We start from the raw sequence: 16,727 nt of genomic DNA on the forward strand, positions 1-16,727 counted from the left end.
CCTCACAGCGCCAGAGACCCGGGTTCAATTTCCGCCTCAGGCTGTGAGGAGACTGTGTGGAGTTTGCACATTCTCCCCGTGTCTGCGTGGGTTTCCTCCGGGTGCTCCGGTTTCCTTCCACGGTCCAAAGAAGTGCAGGTCAGGTGAAGTGGCCATGGTAAATTGCCCATAGTGTTCGGTAAGGGGTAGATGTGTAGGGGTATGGGTGGGTTGCGCTTCGGCAGGGTGGTGTGGACTGATAGGGGAAACTCCTCAATCCACAAACAACGTATTTATACAGGCCCACAGAACGCTATTCACCCCAGAGGCAGTAGTATGTTACTCCTCTCTATCGGGAGATGACTTACTTGCCTGTCCCCAGTCTCCAATTCCAATCTATTCATCACTGTTTCCACACTGTAAGTAATCTAATCTAATCTAATCTAAAACGTCGACCCTTTACTCCTGTAGATCTGACCAGACCCCCTGCTGTAACATTTCAGTAACCTACTTTGACAAACTCTCCCTAATATACACCAAACCAGACTATTATTTCTTAAGGAGAAAGTGAGGTCTGCAGATGCTGGAGATCAGAGCTGGAAATGTGTTGCTGGAAAAGCGCAGCAGGTCAGGCAGCATCCAGGGAACAGGAGAATCGACGTTTCGGGCATTCCTGAAGAAGGGCTTATGCCCGAAACGTCGATTCTCCTGTTCCCTGGATGCTGCCTGACCTGCTGCGCTTTTCCAGCAACACATTTCCAGCTATTATTTCTTAAGGTAAAGGTAAAGCTACCAATTTCCTTGTCCTGGATGGCAAAGATGTTCCTCATAAGGTCACCATCGGAGCCCTTGTTCCCACAACAGTACCTTGTCCTGGCCAGTGGACAAGTCGATAGAACCTCCATCTGAGGAGGATGCAGCGGTCGGTGTCAGCCAACCTTGCTCCAACTGGAAGGATCCCAAGGGACTGGGTGACAATACAGGACACCCAATAGGCTGGGGAATCCAGAGTACCCCGAGGTTGGAAGGATCGGCAGGAGTGACAAGTTAAAAGAACCGCAATTCCCTCTTTTGCGGCCTGACCATTCGCGGAAATCAGACTAAAGAGGCTCTGGAACAGAGTAAACTGGGATTATCAGACCTGTGTCTTTACTCTGTGCAGAATCGGTATGCCTTAGACTATATACTCGCCCGGGAGGGTGAGGTCTGCACCATTGTCCAAGATAAATGCACTATGGGCATTCCCGATCTCACTGGCAATATTCCTCAGATACAAGAAGAGATCCAGGCATTCCTTGACAGAATGACTGAAGGGACCAGTTGGGGAAACTGCAGATTGGGCTCATGGTACAATTGGCTTATCAATTTAGCTATGTTTGTTTGTCGGTATTGGTATTGTTGGGTATTTAATTGCTAGGCTTATGAGGTCCCTTAGTGATATAGATTTGCCCCAGAAGATGCTCCTTTTGCGATCCGATGGCTCACCCACACGTGTCGATGACAATGATAAATATGACCAGATGAGCTGCGAAGATGGTGGTGTTGCTCTACAGGATGTTGATGGCTGGACCACCTTGAAGGGCATTCGTTTGGATTAGCCTTCTCTTTCAGTGATCGCAGTGCAATCAAAGGGAGGAATGAGGGTGTGGGCATCTGGGTGAGAAAGTATATAGTCTTAAAACTTGCCTTTAAACATTCAGACTAAAATGTAATGCTGAATTGTTGAATACATTTACTGCACTAGAAAATAAACAGGCAGGAAGGCTCAGAAAGAGGAGAGAACTTAAAGATAGGGACACCTGGGCTCACCAAGTGATAACAGGATGCTGTGAGGCAATTAAGAACGTTTGCCTCAGCATCGGTGAATCTGTGTGAACAGGACACGAAGTGATAACATTCACAGCCGTTCCCTTGTGAGACCATTTTAGTGCTGAGGCTGTTGAATCCCGTAGAAAATTAACTCTTAGTGCTGATCTGCTATGGATTGAAATGAATTGCATTTTGGGACTTTATGATGATATTGAGTAGCCATTACTGGTTATTAAATACAAACTCTGTAAAAAGAAATATTGATAAAGCTTTACCTTACTTGCTGCAGCCGAAGCTCCAGCGGAGGAAACAGGCCGCGGGCACACTTCCGTCTTCGGGATGGCCACGCCCCCTGGCCCTGGTCCCGCCCCCTCCTCCGCCAAGGCGACGCGTAAGCCCCGCCCCTTCAGAACGCAGATCGTAAGCCCCGCCCCCAGGGTAAACCCCGCCCACCCAGGTGTATTTGGAAGCACTGGCTTCTGGAGCGCTGCTTCTTCTGCCGGTAGCTGTGCTGCAGGATCATAAGACACAGAATTAATACCAAAACATCACAGTGTCATGCAACCAATGCAATATTTGGAACAAACCTGGACCGCTGCTTTGCTTTTAGAATGGGTTGCAGGTTTCAGTTCCTCAATATATAAATTCCAGAACTTTAGATCAGATTCCCTCCAGTGTGGAAACAGGCCCTTCGGGCCAACAAATCCACACCGACCCGTCGAAGAGCAAAACACCCAGCCCCATTCCCCGTCACCAAACACTACGGAGCAATTTAGCTTGGCCAATTCACCTTAACCTGCACGTCTTTGAACTATGGGAGGAAACCCACGCAGACGCGGCACGGGGGGGGGGGGGGGGGGGTAGGGAATTGAACCGGGGACTCTGGTGCTGTGAGGCAGCAGTGCTAACCACAAAAAAATGAGGAATAGGGAGGCAAGGCAGGATTTCAGGGAGCTAGGGTGGAAGCTGAGGGCTAGAACAAACAGAGTGGTTATCTCTGGTTTGTTGCCTCCTTTCCCAGGTATCTGACCCTTGTCTTTCGTGTCCTCCCGTACCCTTCCTGTTAGCCCTTGACCCCAGTCTCCTTTTTGTTATTTCTTCTACTGCCTCCACCATCATTTTGGCTTTCTGTTTCTGCTTCTCGTCTTCCCTTTTTACATACACTTTCTGTGCCTCACGTAACAGCTCTTCCATCTGTCTTTCACTCCATCCATCTAATTTCTGTAATTTCTTTTGTATGTCCGGCCATGATTTCGTTACAAACTGGACCTTTAAGAGTCCCTGTGCTATCTGATTATCGGGATCCATTCCCAAACACTTCCTTGTGGCCTCCTTGAGCCTTTTAAGAAATGCAGAAGTGGTTCCATCCTTCTCTTGTCGTACTTCAAAGGCCTTAACAAAGTTTTATGATCTTGGTGCCACCTCTTTAATTCCTAATATTCCCATTTCTCATAGATCCCGCATTGACTCCCTATCTTCTCTGTCATTATTTTCCAAATGAGGGTCAACATTTGGGAATTTCTGTTCTGCTGGGGCCCCTTCTTCCCCAACTGGGTGCCTCTTTTCCAATTCCTATAAAGCTGCTCTCCTAATCATACCTCGTTCTTCCCCTGAAAATAATGTTCCTAAAATTGCCATCAGTTCTCCCCAGGTATATAAATTAGGCCCTAGGAATTGCTCTAATTATTCGGCTCGTCCAACCGGATCCTCTATTAAACTTTTCATTTCCTTTGTAAAGACCCTAACTTCACTGCTTGTTAGGGGAGCGTTTACATATCCGATTGTACCTTCCCCAATCGGAACCTCTCGTAAGGGACATAATTTTACATTTTCCATTATCTCTGCCCCTCCTTTACATGTGGTGGCTCGAGTGACTCTGCCCCCCCCCCCCCCAGGTTCTGCATCTTTTAGTTCAGAGTCCGTTCCAATTTCTGTGTCTGGACACGGTTCTACTTCGGGAGCTGTAGGCTCGTTCCGGGGAGTAGTATATGGGGGCGGCAAGCACATCAACGGATCCCATTGTGGCTTCCCTTGTTCATTCTTTTTCTGTTCTTTCCCTGATTCCTCCCTATTCATGGGACATAATTTTACTCCCGCGCTCCCTATCCAACAAACCGCATAATCGGACTCTTTTTGACTGTACGCTTCTTTCCGATTGACATATATATTAAGATCTTGACACAGCCAATCCTCATCGGACCCATATTTGGGCCAAAAAATACCAGGCGCCTTAATATTTTATCTAGTCCAGACAAAACAACAATAGTTTACCATTGTAGCCTTATCTTTCCCCCACGTCCGGGAGTTGTGTTCCCAATTTCCCAACATTCTCCCCAAAGGACTGTCGGGTGAAATATATTCCCCTTTAACGTTATTTACAGATCGATCGTTACCCAGGCAACTTCCCGTGCCTCCCATTGTTGCTAATTTAATTAATCTTAACGAGGTCCAGTGTCACCTTCTTCCACACCCCCTTCAGGGTCCTAACTAGACACCTTACTCGTCCAATTAATCTGACCAACTATATGCTTTTTGAGACTTCAACTGTTCTCCATAAATCACTTTTATGTAAGGATAAAAGAGATTAGTTAGAAACTGATAGTAAGGCAGTCATGACCTGTAAAAAGAACAGGAGTTAACACTTTATTTCATTATCTGTAAAATCCTTAACGTTAAGAGAAATCATGTTAAAATTTCCATAGTAGAAATCAGATTCAAAACAGTCCCGGATCTCAAGCTCCAGGGAACAAAGCAGAAACATTCAATCACCAACAAACAAATGTGCATTCAAACCAAATCACACCGGGTTAAACTTTCTAGTTGCTGTACAGCTCTTTCTCTCTCTCACACACACACACACAGACACCGTGTCTCACAGACACTTTGAGCTTTCCGCAACGACTCCTCTAGCTTTTGAATATTCATCTGGACGTCTGGTCATAAGTTAGTTATGAAGGGCATCCTCAGTAGCCCTTCAACTACTAGCCCTTCTGACACTGGCTGTTTTCCATTGACATATGCTTAATTTTATATATCACCAATTCCCCATACTTTTATATGTCCTGACCACCAAGGCAAGACATAAAAGGTCTCTCTTCTGACCTTGGTCTGTGCACAGAGTTACCTGGTCATTTCGGTGTGCCCCGTCCCGCAGCAATTCTTGCTGCAAATACCGCTGCCCCCGGTCGCCCGGATATATCCTTTAAGACCTTTCCCTACCCGGGTCCTGTGCACAAGAGCTGCTCGACCTAACCCGCCGCGTCTGCCCGCCTTGTTTCCAGGGTCTCCCAGTCCGGATCGTACTCGCCCAAACCGCGAACGACAAGCAAGGGAGTCGGAGATCACCGAAATCGGCGAGGTACACCTCCCCGGTCATCCCAAGAGTGTCGAGCGGTCTGAGTCCTGGATCCCGGAACGAGGCCCCCAATTGTGTGGAACAGAACTCACTCACAAATCAATCAGCCTGAGACAAAGCCTTGGAAACAAGAACAATTTATTACAGTCTTCTAAGTACTGGACGCTTCTGCAATCAAGCAGAAATGCGCGCCAAAACAGAGCATGTTAGCTTTCTTATTCAGTTTACAAATTGCGGAATCACTTTATTGCGGAATCAGTATACTTCAGCTTTATTGTGAAATACCCCTGCTGCTTCTTTTTGTGGTCCACTACAACACTTTAAAGTTATTCCCTAGCTTAAAACTATTTTCTTTAAAAGACCCTCTATATTCATTAAAGTCGTAGCCTTATGTATGCTACATGCTACAAGAATTCCGCTTCCCTTCCCCCTACTACACCCCCTCACCCATCTGCAAAAACAACATTTCTAATCTCCCACAGAAAGAGGGATAGGGATGTAAGGCAGGATTTCAGGGAGCTAGGGTGGAAGCTGAGGGCTAGAACAAACAGAGTGGTTATCTCTGGTTTGTTACCCATGCCACGTGATAGCAAGGCAAGGAATAGGGAGATATATCAGCTGAACACATGGCTGCAAGGATGGTGCAGGAGGGAGGGTTTCAGGTTTTTGGATAATTGGGGCTCATTCTGGGGAAGGTGGGACTTGTACAAACAGGACAGTCTTCACTTGAACCAGAGGGGTACTAATATCCTGGGTGGGAAATTTGCTGGTGCTATTCGGGTGGGTTTAAACTAGCTCAGCAGGGGGATGGGAACCGGTGGGTGTAGCTGCAATGCACAGGAGGATGAGAGTAGGAAGGACAGGGACAGGATTTCAGGGTCACAGGAATGTGCTGGCAGACAGTGAAGTGATTTGAAGTGTGTGTCCTTCAACGCCAGAGTATCCGCAATAAGGTAGGTGAGCTTGCAGCACGGATAGGTACCTGGGACTTGGATGTTGTGGCCATTTCGGAGACATGGAGAGCAGGGTGAGGAATGGATGTTGCAGGTTCCAGGGTTTTGATCTTTCATTAAGAACAGCCAAGGCGGTAAAAGAGGGAGAAGCGTGGCCTTGTTAGTCAAGGAAAGTATAACGGTGGCTGACAGAACTTTTGATGAGGACTCATCTACTCAGGTAATGTGGGCTGAGGTTAGAAACAGGAGAGGAGAGGTCACACTGCTTGGAGTTTTTTTATCGGCCTCCGCAGAGATCCAGGGAGGTGGAAGAGGGGATTAGCAAAATTATTCTGGGTAGGAGTGAAAGGAACAGGGTGGTCATTATGGGGGACTTTAACTTCCCCAACATTGACTGGAAATGCTTTCACTCTAGTACGTCGTATGGATCAGTTTTTGTCCAGTGTGCGCAGGAGGGCTTTCTGACACAGTATGTCGAAGGCCGACAAGAGGGGAGGTCACTCTGGATCTGGTGCTTGGCAAATGAACCAGGCCAGATGTTTGATTTAGTGGAAGGTGAACACTTTGGAGAGAGTGACCATAATTCAGTTAGGTTTCATTTAGCGATGTAAAGGGATAGGAACATGCCGCAGGTCAAGAGTTATCGATGGGGCAAGGGCAATTATAATGCAATTAGGCAAGACTTAGAATGCATAGAATAGGGTAGCAAAATGCAGGGAATGGGAACAATTGAAATGTGGAGCTGGTTTAAGGAACAGATATAGGTATGTCCCTGTCAGGCAGGGAGGAAGTGATAAGGTAAGGGGACCGTGGTTTACAACAGAAATTGCATCTCTTGTTACAAAGAAGAAGGAGGCTTATGTGTTGATGAGGCAAGATGGTTCAGATGAGGCGATGGAGAGTCACAGATTAGCTAGGAAGGATTTCAAGAGAGAGTTAAGAGCAATGAGAGGACATGAACAGTCCTTAACAAATAGAATAAAGGAGAACCCTAAAGCTTTCTATAGGTATGTGAGGAATAAAAGGATGATTAGGGTAGGAATAGGGCTAATCAAAGACAGAAGTGGGAAGTTGAATGTGGGCCCTGTGGAGATTGGAGAGGTGTTAAAGAATATCTCTCATCGGTCTTCACTCAGGAAAAGGAGAATATTGTAGAGGAGAAGAATGAGGTACGAGATATTAGACTCGAAAGGATCAAGGTTAGTTGCACACAGGTGTTATCAATTCTAGAAGGAGTGAAAGTAGACAAGTGCCCTGAGCCCAATGGGATTTATCCGAGGTTTCTCTGGGAAGCAAGGGAGGAGATAGCAGAGCCTTTGGCTTTGATATTTGAGTTGTTATTGTCTACAGGCTTAGTACCAGAGTGGAGGATTGCAAATGTTGTGCCCTTGTTCAAGAAGGGCAGCAGAGATGACCCAGGTAATTATAGACCAGTGAGCCTTACTTCTGTTGAAGGAAAGCTTTTGGAAAGGAATATTAGAGATCGGATTTATAATAATCTAGCAAGCAACAATTTGATTTCAGATAGTCAACATGGTTTCATCAAGGGCAGATCGTGGCTCACAAACCTTATTGAGTTTTTTGAGAAGGTGACCAAGCATGTAGATGAGGATAGGGCAGTTGACGTGGTGTACATGGACCTCCGTAAAGGTTCCACATGGTAGGATGTTGGAGAAAATGCAGAGGCATGGGATTGAGGGTGATTTAGCAGTTTGGATTAGAAACTGGCATTCTGAAAGAAGGCAGCGAGTGGTGGTTTATGGAAAATATTCAGCCTGGAGTCCGGTTACTAGTGGTGTGCCACAAGGATCTGTTTTGGGACTACTGCGGTTTGTCATTTTTAAAATTACTTAGGTGCAGGCAGAGGTGGATGGATTAGCAGAATTGGGCTGAGAGGTGGCAAATGGAGTTCAATGCAGCTAAATGTGAGGTGATTCACTTTGGGAAGAATAACAGGAAGCCAGTGATCTTGGAGTCCATGTGCATAGATCCCTGAAAGTTGCCACTCAGGTGGATAGTGCTGTGAAGAAGGCATACAGTGTGTTAGGTTTCGTTCGTAGAGGGATTGAGTTCCGGGGAACCGCAATATCACGCTGCAACTATACAAAACGCTTGGAATATTGTGTATAGTTCTGGCCCCCATATTTCAGGAAGGATGCGGGAAGCATTGAAAACGGTGCAGAAGAGATTTACCAGGTTGTTGCCTGGTCTGGAGGGAGGGTCTGATGAGGAAAGGCTGAGAGACTTGGGTCCGTTCTCATTGGAAAGAAGGAGGCTAAGAGGTGATTTGATAGAGACATATAAGATGATCAGAGGATTAGATAGGGTAGACAGTGAAAGACTCTTTCCTAGGATAGTGACGTCAGCTTGTACGAGGGGGCATAACTACAAATTGAAGGGTGATAGATTTAAGACAGATGTCAGAGGCAAGTTCTTTATGCAGAGAGTGGTAAGGGTGTGGAATGCCCTACCTGCTAAGGTAGTCAACTCAGCCACATTAGGGAGATTTAAACATTCCTTAGATAAGCGCATGGTTGATTTTGGGATAGTATCAGGGAACGAGCTGAGAATAGTTCACAGGTTGTGTAACATCGAGGGCTGAAGGGCCTGTTGTGCGCTGTATTGTTCTATGTTCTTTGTTCTAAACTTAGTGCAGGAGGCTGAAAGAAATGAGCAGCTTTAAAACAAAAACCTCTTGGAGCTCAAAGCTTTCAATGAGAGTCTGAGCCCAGTGGTAAGTTCATGTAACCTTTATTGCAACCCAACTTTGTTACAGCTTCAGATCCCCCCCAGCAAAAAGGCAGAGAAAAAGCAGTTGCTTTTTGAGCACCTCAAGGTCAAAGTGCACACACCACACCTCCCCTGTCCCACCCCCCCTCACTGTCTTTACTATTGGCCAGCACCAAGTTGTCCCTTTGTAATCGGATCCTTGGTACAGCCGTAACCCGGAGGAAGTATTGCCTCATCAGCAATTTCAACCCATACCCTGTCTCCAAGTAAGTTTCTCCCCGCTCATTTGCCAGGAAGGGGCAGTGTAGTGTCAACCAGACTGCTGTGGGTCTGGAGTCACGTGTAGGGCAGACCGGGTAAAGGATGCAGCTGGAACGACTGAGTGAATCCTTTCCCACAATGGCGGTTCCCTTCCCGAACAAGGGAGAGAGTGAATCAGATGGGGGCTTTCTCCCCCGCACCACCCCCTCCCTGAAACAGTCTCATCGTTAGATTCCGAACTCCACATTTCTGACCGAATGCCAATTCTGCCATCTGTAGTGGGGGGAGTCAAACCCGGGAGTCCCCAGAACCGGGTTGATAGTCCAATCGATAATGGCTCTCGGCCGTCACTTCTTCAATCCCCCTGCGATGGCACGTGAACTCGCTGGTGTTTCCGCAGGTTGGAGGAGTAGGTGAAGCCCTTCCCGCACTGAGAGCAAGTGAACGGCCTCTCTCCGGTGTGGATCCGCTGGTGCCTCAGCAGGGTGGAGACCTGGGTAAAGGCCTTCCCGCACTCTGGGCAGCTGAAGGGCCTCTCCCCCGTGTGGACCCGCCGGTGGGTCAGCAGGGTGGAGGAATACCTGAAGCCCTTCCTGCACTCGGGGCAGCTGAAGGGCCTCTCCCCCGTGTGGACCCGCTGGTGCCTCAGCAGGGTGGAGACCTGGGTAAAGGCCTTCCCGCACTCTGGGCAGTTAAAGGGCCTCTCCCCCGTGTGGACCCGCTGGTGGGTCTGGAGGTTGAAGGAGCAGGTGAAGCCCTTCCCGCATTGAGAGCAGGTGAATGGCCTCTCCCCCGTGTGGATACGCTGGTGGGTCATAAGGGAGGAGACGTGGGTAAAGGCCTTCCCGCACTGAGAGCAGCTGAAGGGTCTCTCCCCTGTGTGGATCCGCTGGTGGCTCTGCCGGGTGGAGGAGCAGGTGAAGCCCTTCCCGCACCGAGAGCAGGTGAACGGCCCCTCCCCGGTGTGGACATGCTGGTGCCTCAACAGGGCGCAGGAATTGCTGAAGGCCTTCCCGCACTTGGGGCAGCTGAAGGGCCTCTCCCCTGTGTGGATACGCTGGTGGCTCCGCAGATTGGAGGAGCAGGTGAAGCCCTTCCCACACTGAGAGCAGGTGAACGGCATCTCCCCCGTGTGGACATGCCGGTGACTCCGCAGGGTGGAGGAATCGCTGAAGGCCTTCCCGCATTCAGGGCAACTGAAGGGCCTTTCCCCCGTGTGGACACGCTGGTGCCTCAGCAGGTTGGAGACCTGGGTAAAGGCCATCCTGCATTCAGGGCAATTGAAGGGCCTCTCCCCCGTGTGTACATGCTGGTGGGTCAACAGGGTGGACGAATTGCTGAAGGCCTTCCCGCACTCGGGGCAGCTGAAAGGCCTTTCCCCCGTGTGGACCCGCTTGTGCCTCAGCAGGGTGGAGGCCTGGGTAAAGGCCTTCCCGCACTCTGGGCAGCTGAAGGGCCTCTCCCCCGTGTGGACCCGCTGGTGGGCCAACAGGTGGGAGGAATGTCTGAAGGCTTTCCCGCAGTCGGTGCAAGGGAATGGCCTCTCCCCGGTGTGACTGCGCCGATGAGTCTCCAGGGCAGACGGGACACGGAAGCCTTTCCCACAGTCGTCACACTTCCACGGTTCCTCTACAGGGCGGGATTCCTCAGGTTTCTCCATGGCCACAGCTTCAGCTGCACACAAACACGTGTAGAGCCCCTCCGTGCCATGAAATCCCCTTTCCAGGCCACATAACTGTTTCAGGCTCCACACACAGTGCGCTGCAACAGTGGGGGCTCTCGTCCAGTCCCACTGATGCTGAAAACGTCCTCAAACAGGAACCAAAAAGCGTTGGTCCCTCTCACAGAAATCACAGTCAAAAATCGTTGCGGTCCCGATGGATTGAATGACTGTCAGACATTGACATCAAAGTGAGGACTGCAGACGCTGGAGAGTCAGTCAAAAAATGTAGCGCTGGAAAAGCACAGCAGGTCAGGCAGCATCTGAGGAGCAGGAGAGTCAATGGTTCAGGTGTAAGCCCTTCATCTGTTGATTTTGAAACTTCAGTCTTCAGATTTTCAAATACTCTGTAAAAAGAGATTACAAAAGCCATCACTATCAGTGCAGGGTAGAAATTCAGAACAAGCAATTCTACTTTCTGTGGAATATTCTTTTGTTGTTCCACAAAATTGAAAGCACCATCCCACTCTCTCTCCCCCTCTGCTCTCACTCCGCTCTAACTAATTCCCCTGAAGGTGCTGATTCAGGATCTTACAGGGGCAGAAAAAGCAAAAACATCAAGACTGACATCTCTCTGAATTTTGGATACCTCCACCTGAAAGTTAATATCTTTCACAACACTGGGATACTGCTGAGAGTGAGCAGGTCTGATTTTGGGAAGCAAAAAGAAAGTGTCAATTCAGGGTAAACCTGCAACGCAGCTTCTTGAGGAAGGACCAGACACAAAATGGTTATCAACCCCGGGAAGGTGGGAGCAAAATGAGACATCAAGACATTAACACCGACACACTTCAGTCAAACTCTTCTGCTTCCAGTCAGGGCAAAACATGCTCTGAAAATCCAGTCTTCATAACCACACTTCTGCTTTCACTGAAGACAATTAGAATCATACAGCACGGAAACAGACCGTTTGGCCCAATCTGCCCAGATATCCTAAATCAATCTAGTCACGTTTGCCATCACTTGGCCTCTATCTGGGCCGGATGCTGGCAACTGGGACTAAATTGGGTTGGCTATCTTGTCAGCAAGGACGGGTTGGACCGAAGGGTCTGTTTCTGTGACGTACATCTCTATGACTCCAGTTGCATTTGCCATCACTTGGCCCTGACACAACTGAACCCTTCATATTCAGATGCCCGTCCAGGAGCCTTTTAACTTGTCATTGTAACAGCACCCACCACTTCCTCTGGCAGCTCACGCCATCGTTCAAGCGACTTCACGTTGAAAGCGTCTGGTCTGGTGCACCAGATGACATCAGGATAATCTCAGATCATTCCAGATCACATCGATACTCAGTCAGTGGCTTTCCCGATCAGGATGCTGTACGTGATCAAACAGGTTAGTGGGTAGGCGATCCCCAACCTCTTAGTTCAAGTATCTCTACGAGAACTCCTTTGCTGGAGGGTCCCTTGGAGGCACTTCAATTGGACTTCATTGAGTTGTAGAAATGAGTTGAGTTGCTATAAATGTGTTTTGCTTATTGTTGATGTCTTTTCGAAGTGGATTGAAGCCTAACCTCCTCCTAACGCTACTGCTGAGACTGTGGTGAAGATTTTGTTTAAGGAAATAATTCCCTGCTTCAGTATACCTGGGTGCATTAGCTCGGACAATGGACTACACTTTGTAGGTAATATTAACGGAGAACTCTGTTCCCAGCTTTGTATTTGTCAGCAACTGCATGGTGCTTATCATCCTCAGGAGGCCGACCTTGTTGAATGTTTTAACCAGACTCAAGACTAAACTTGCCAAATTAGTGGCAGAGTGTGGCCTCTCCTGGTTATGCTAATCCCTGTGGCCTTATTCCAGATGCGATTCATGTCTGCGGGCAAGACACGACTGTCTCCAGCTGAGTGTCTCTCTGGTCACCCCCTCCGTACTCCTTGCAACGATTCGGCTCCCTTCTCAGTCCACTTCCACTACATGACCGAAGCAATGATTGGTTGTGTTCTTGCTCTAACTAGTGTTACGCGTGCCTTTCACTCCCAGGAGCGTGGGGCCTACAGTGATGTTCCCTCCCTTTCAGCCTTGTCACGGGTAGACCCTGGTTCGTTGGTGCTCGTCAAGAACTGGACTGGCAAAGGTCTCCATTCTCGTTGGGATGGCCCCTTCCAGGTTTTACTTCCCATCCCTACAGCGGTCACAGTCGCTGGGCACTCAGCTTGGGTCCACCTGCACCACTGGAAATTGATTGACCGCACCAATCAAAACGGGGGAAGAGGTGGAGAGAATCCTGGAATCCCAACAAAAGGAGTGGACCCTGTCCAGTTGGGTTTTTGAATCTTGCTGTTGTTCTCATGTTAATCTTATTACAGATACTTGAACTAAGAGGAGGGACATGTGGGGGATCGCCTATGTCCTCACCTTTCTGATCACGTACAACATCCTGATGGGGAAAGCCACTAAGTATGGCTGCGACCAGGAATGATCAGGGATTATCCACCACCCATGCTGAGGAGATGTCATCCAGTGCAGACCAGACGCCTTTGACATGTGGAACGTTGTAGATTGATTATTGCAATGGACTCTTACATCAGAAAGACCAAATGGTCCATCTGGACAGTAGAAATCAGTGGGAGTTACCATGTTTTTTTGATTTTACCTGCAGACGCAAGCCTCGTGCGGATAAAAATGATCAACCCCGTTATTATGGTAAATATTTTAAGGACGCCCAGGAACACCATCCCATTTTGCAGGTCGGGCCAACTCGAGAAAACGGAAGCCTGATAGGGGAATCTCCTCAATCCACAAACAACTTATTTATACAGGCCCACAGAACGCTCTTTACCCCAGAGGCAGTAGTATGTTACTCCTCTCTTTCGGGAGATGACTTACTTGACACGTCCATTCTATTCATCAGACTTCCTACTGCCGAACCTGTGAAGAGAAATATCACTTTCCAATACCTTCGGTCTGTGTATACAAACAGCTGGTGTAACACTGGTACAGCAGGCCTTATGCGGCACATGGACCTGGAATGGAACCCTTCCCTTGCGCATTTATAGGCCTTTTCTCTTTTCAGAACCTGATACTGTCACCAAGACCATGTACAATAGAGCTAAGGGAGAGCCCAATGGGAACAGCATTCTGAGGACCATTGTCTCCCATACAGTGCAAGTGCTCGAGTCACTTGGCCCATTTTTTACAGCGCTCAAGCAACTCCTCTTGCAAAACATCAACCCTTTACTCGTGTAGACCTGACCAGACCCCTTGCTGTAACATTTTAGCAACCTATTTTGACAAACTCTCCCTAATATACACCAAACCAGATTATTATTTCTTCAGCTAAGGTAAAGCTACCAATTTCCTTGTCCTGGATGGCAAAGATGTCCCTCATAAGGTCACCATCGGAGCCCTTGTTCCCACAACAGTACCTTGTCCTGGCCAGTGGACAAGTCGATGGAACCTCCATCTGAGGAGGATGCAGTGGTCGGTCTCAGCCAACCTTGCTCCAACTGGAAGGATCCCAAGTGACTGGGTGACAATACAGGACACCCGATAGGCTGGGGAATCCAGAGTACCCTGGGGTTGGAAGGATCGGCAGGGGTGACAAGTCAACAGAACCGCAATTCCCTCTTTTGCGGCCTGACCATTCGAGGAAATAAGACTAAAGAGGCTCTGAAACAGAGTAAACTGAGATTATCAGACCTGTGTCTTTACTCTGTGCAGAATCGGTGTGCCTTCGACTATATACTTGCCGAGGAGGGTGAGGTCTGCACCATTGTCCAAGATAAATGCACTATGGCCATTCCCGATCTCACTGGCAATATTACTAAGATACAAGAAGAGATCCAGGCATTCCTTGACAGAATGACTGAAGGGATGGAAATGTGTTGCTGGAAAAGCGCAGCAGGTCAGGCAGCATCTAGGGCACAGTAGAATCGACGTTTTGGGCATTAGCCCTTCTTCCTGATCAATATCCTGAAGAAGGGCTAATGCCCGAAACGTCGATTCTACTGTTCCCTAGATGCTGCCTGACCTGCTGCGCTTTTCCAGCAACACATTTCCATCTCTGATCTCCAGCATCTGCAGACCTCACTTTCTCCTCAAAGAATGACTGAAGGGACCAGTTGGGGAAACTGCAGATCGGGCTCATGGTACAATTGGCTTATCAATTTAGCTATGTTTGTTTGTCAGTATTGGTATTGTTAGGCATTTAATTGCTAGGCTTATGAGCTCCCTTAGTGATATAGATTTGCCCCAGAAGATGCTCCTTTTGCGATCCGATGGCTCACCCACACGTGTCGATGGCGATGATAAATATGACCAGATGAGCTGCGAAGATGGTGGTGCCACTCTGCAGGATGTTGATTGCTGGACCACCTTGAAGGGCATTCGTTTGGACTAGCCTTCTCTTTCAGTGATCGCGGTGCAATCAAAGGGAGGAATGAGGGTATGGGCATCTGGGTGATAAAGTCTATAGCCTGAAAAACTTGGCTTTAAACATTCAGACTAAAATGTAATGCTGAATTATTGAATACATTTACTGCACTAGAAAATAAACCGGCAGGAAGGCTCAGAAAGAGGAGAGAACTTAAAGATAGGGACACCTGGTTTCACCAAGTGATAACAGGATGCTGTGAGGCAATTAAGAACGTTTACCTCAGCATCAGTGAATCTGTGTGAACAGGACACCAAGTGTTCACATTCACAGCCGTTCCCTTGTGAGACCATTTTAGTGCTGAGGCTGTTGAATCCCGTAGAAAATTAACTCTTAGTGCTGATCTGCTATGGATTGAAAAGAATTGCATTATTAAATACCAACTCTGTGAAAGGAAATATTGATAAAGCTTTACCTTAGTTGCTGCAGCCGAGGCTCCAGCGGAGGAAACGGGCCACGGGCACACTTCCGGCTTCGGGATGGGCACGCCCCCTCCTCCGCCAAAGCGGCACATAAACCCCGCCCTTTCCGAACGCAGATCGTAAACCCCGCCCCTTCCGGACGCAGCTCGTAAACCCCGCCCCTTCCGAACGAAGCTCGTAAACCCCGCCACTTCCGAACGCAGTTCGTTCACTCCGCGGACCCCGCGCGAGTCAAACCACGCCCCCTGCCTTCACGCGCAACCGTCCACAGAGCCGCGCGCCTCCAGGATAGCCGCCTTGCCCCGCCTACTAGCCCGCGACTCTTTCACGAGACACGCCCCGCCCATGTGCTCCGCCCGCCCTCCAATCTAAACCCCTCACCTTCTGGTAAACCCCGCCCACCCAGGTGTATTTGGGAGCACTGGCTTCTCTAGCGCTGCTCCTTCTGCGGGTAGCTGTGCTGCAGGATCATAAGACACATATTAATTGCAAAACATCACAGTGTCATGCAACCGATGCAATATTTGGAACAAACCTGGACCACTGCTGAGTCCTTCATCTTTTGAATGGGTTGCAGGTTTCAGTTCATCAATATATAAATTCCAGAACTTTAGATCAGATTCCCTACAGTGTGGAAACAGGCCCTTCGGGCCAACAAGTCCACACCGACCCGCCGAAGAGCAAAACACCCAGCCCCATTCCCCGTCACCTAACACTACGGGGCAATTTAGCTTGGCCAATTCACCTTAACCTGCACGTCTTTGGACTATGGGAGGATATCCGCGCAGACGTGGGAGGGGGGGGAGGGGAATTGAACCCGGGGCTCTGGCGCTGTGAGGCAGCAGTGCTAACCACAAAACAAAGAGGTATAGGGATGCCAGGCAGGCTTTCAGGGAGCTAAGGTGGAAGCTGAGGGCTAAAACAAACAGAGTGGTTATCTCTGGTTTGTTGCCTCCTTTCCCAGGTATCTGACCCTTGTCTTTCGTGTCCTCCCCTACCCTTCCTGTTATCCATTGATCCCAGTTTCCATTTTGTTATTTCTTCTACTGCCTCCACCATCATTTTTGCTTTCTGTTTCCGCTTCTCATCTTCCCTTTTCACACTTTCTGTGCCTCTCGTA

General features: G+C 48.7%; 1 protein-coding gene across 2 annotated transcripts; it reads right to left on the reverse strand.

Annotated features, from left to right (window-relative positions):
• Positions 1-8,840: 8,840 nt before the first annotated feature.
• On the reverse strand, positions 8,841-15,656 carry LOC148144681 (uncharacterized). Of its 2 annotated transcripts, none has more exons than XM_087975010.1 (2): positions 15,601-15,656; positions 8,841-11,154 (listed from the first exon to the last, which is right to left on the reverse strand). In XM_087975010.1, exon 2 carries the CDS (start codon positions 10,745-10,747, stop codon positions 9,443-9,445), a length of 1,305 nt encoding a protein of 434 aa, XP_087831136.1. In that variant the 5' UTR covers positions 10,748-11,154; positions 15,601-15,656; the 3' UTR covers positions 8,841-9,442. The 2 variants fall into 2 exon arrangements, with proteins under 2 accessions (XP_087831136.1, XP_087831137.1); XM_087975011.1 differs by lacking the exon at positions 15,601-15,656 and adding an exon at positions 15,407-15,504.
• Between the last annotated feature and the right edge of the window lie 1,071 nt (positions 15,657-16,727).

This window comes from Chiloscyllium plagiosum, unplaced genomic scaffold (assembly GCF_037043375.1).
Source record: "Chiloscyllium plagiosum isolate Xiang-an unplaced genomic scaffold, Cpla_swu_hap1 HiC_scaffold_27, whole genome shotgun sequence".
In the NCBI taxonomy this organism is placed as follows: Eukaryota; Metazoa; Chordata; class Chondrichthyes; order Orectolobiformes; family Hemiscylliidae; genus Chiloscyllium; species Chiloscyllium plagiosum.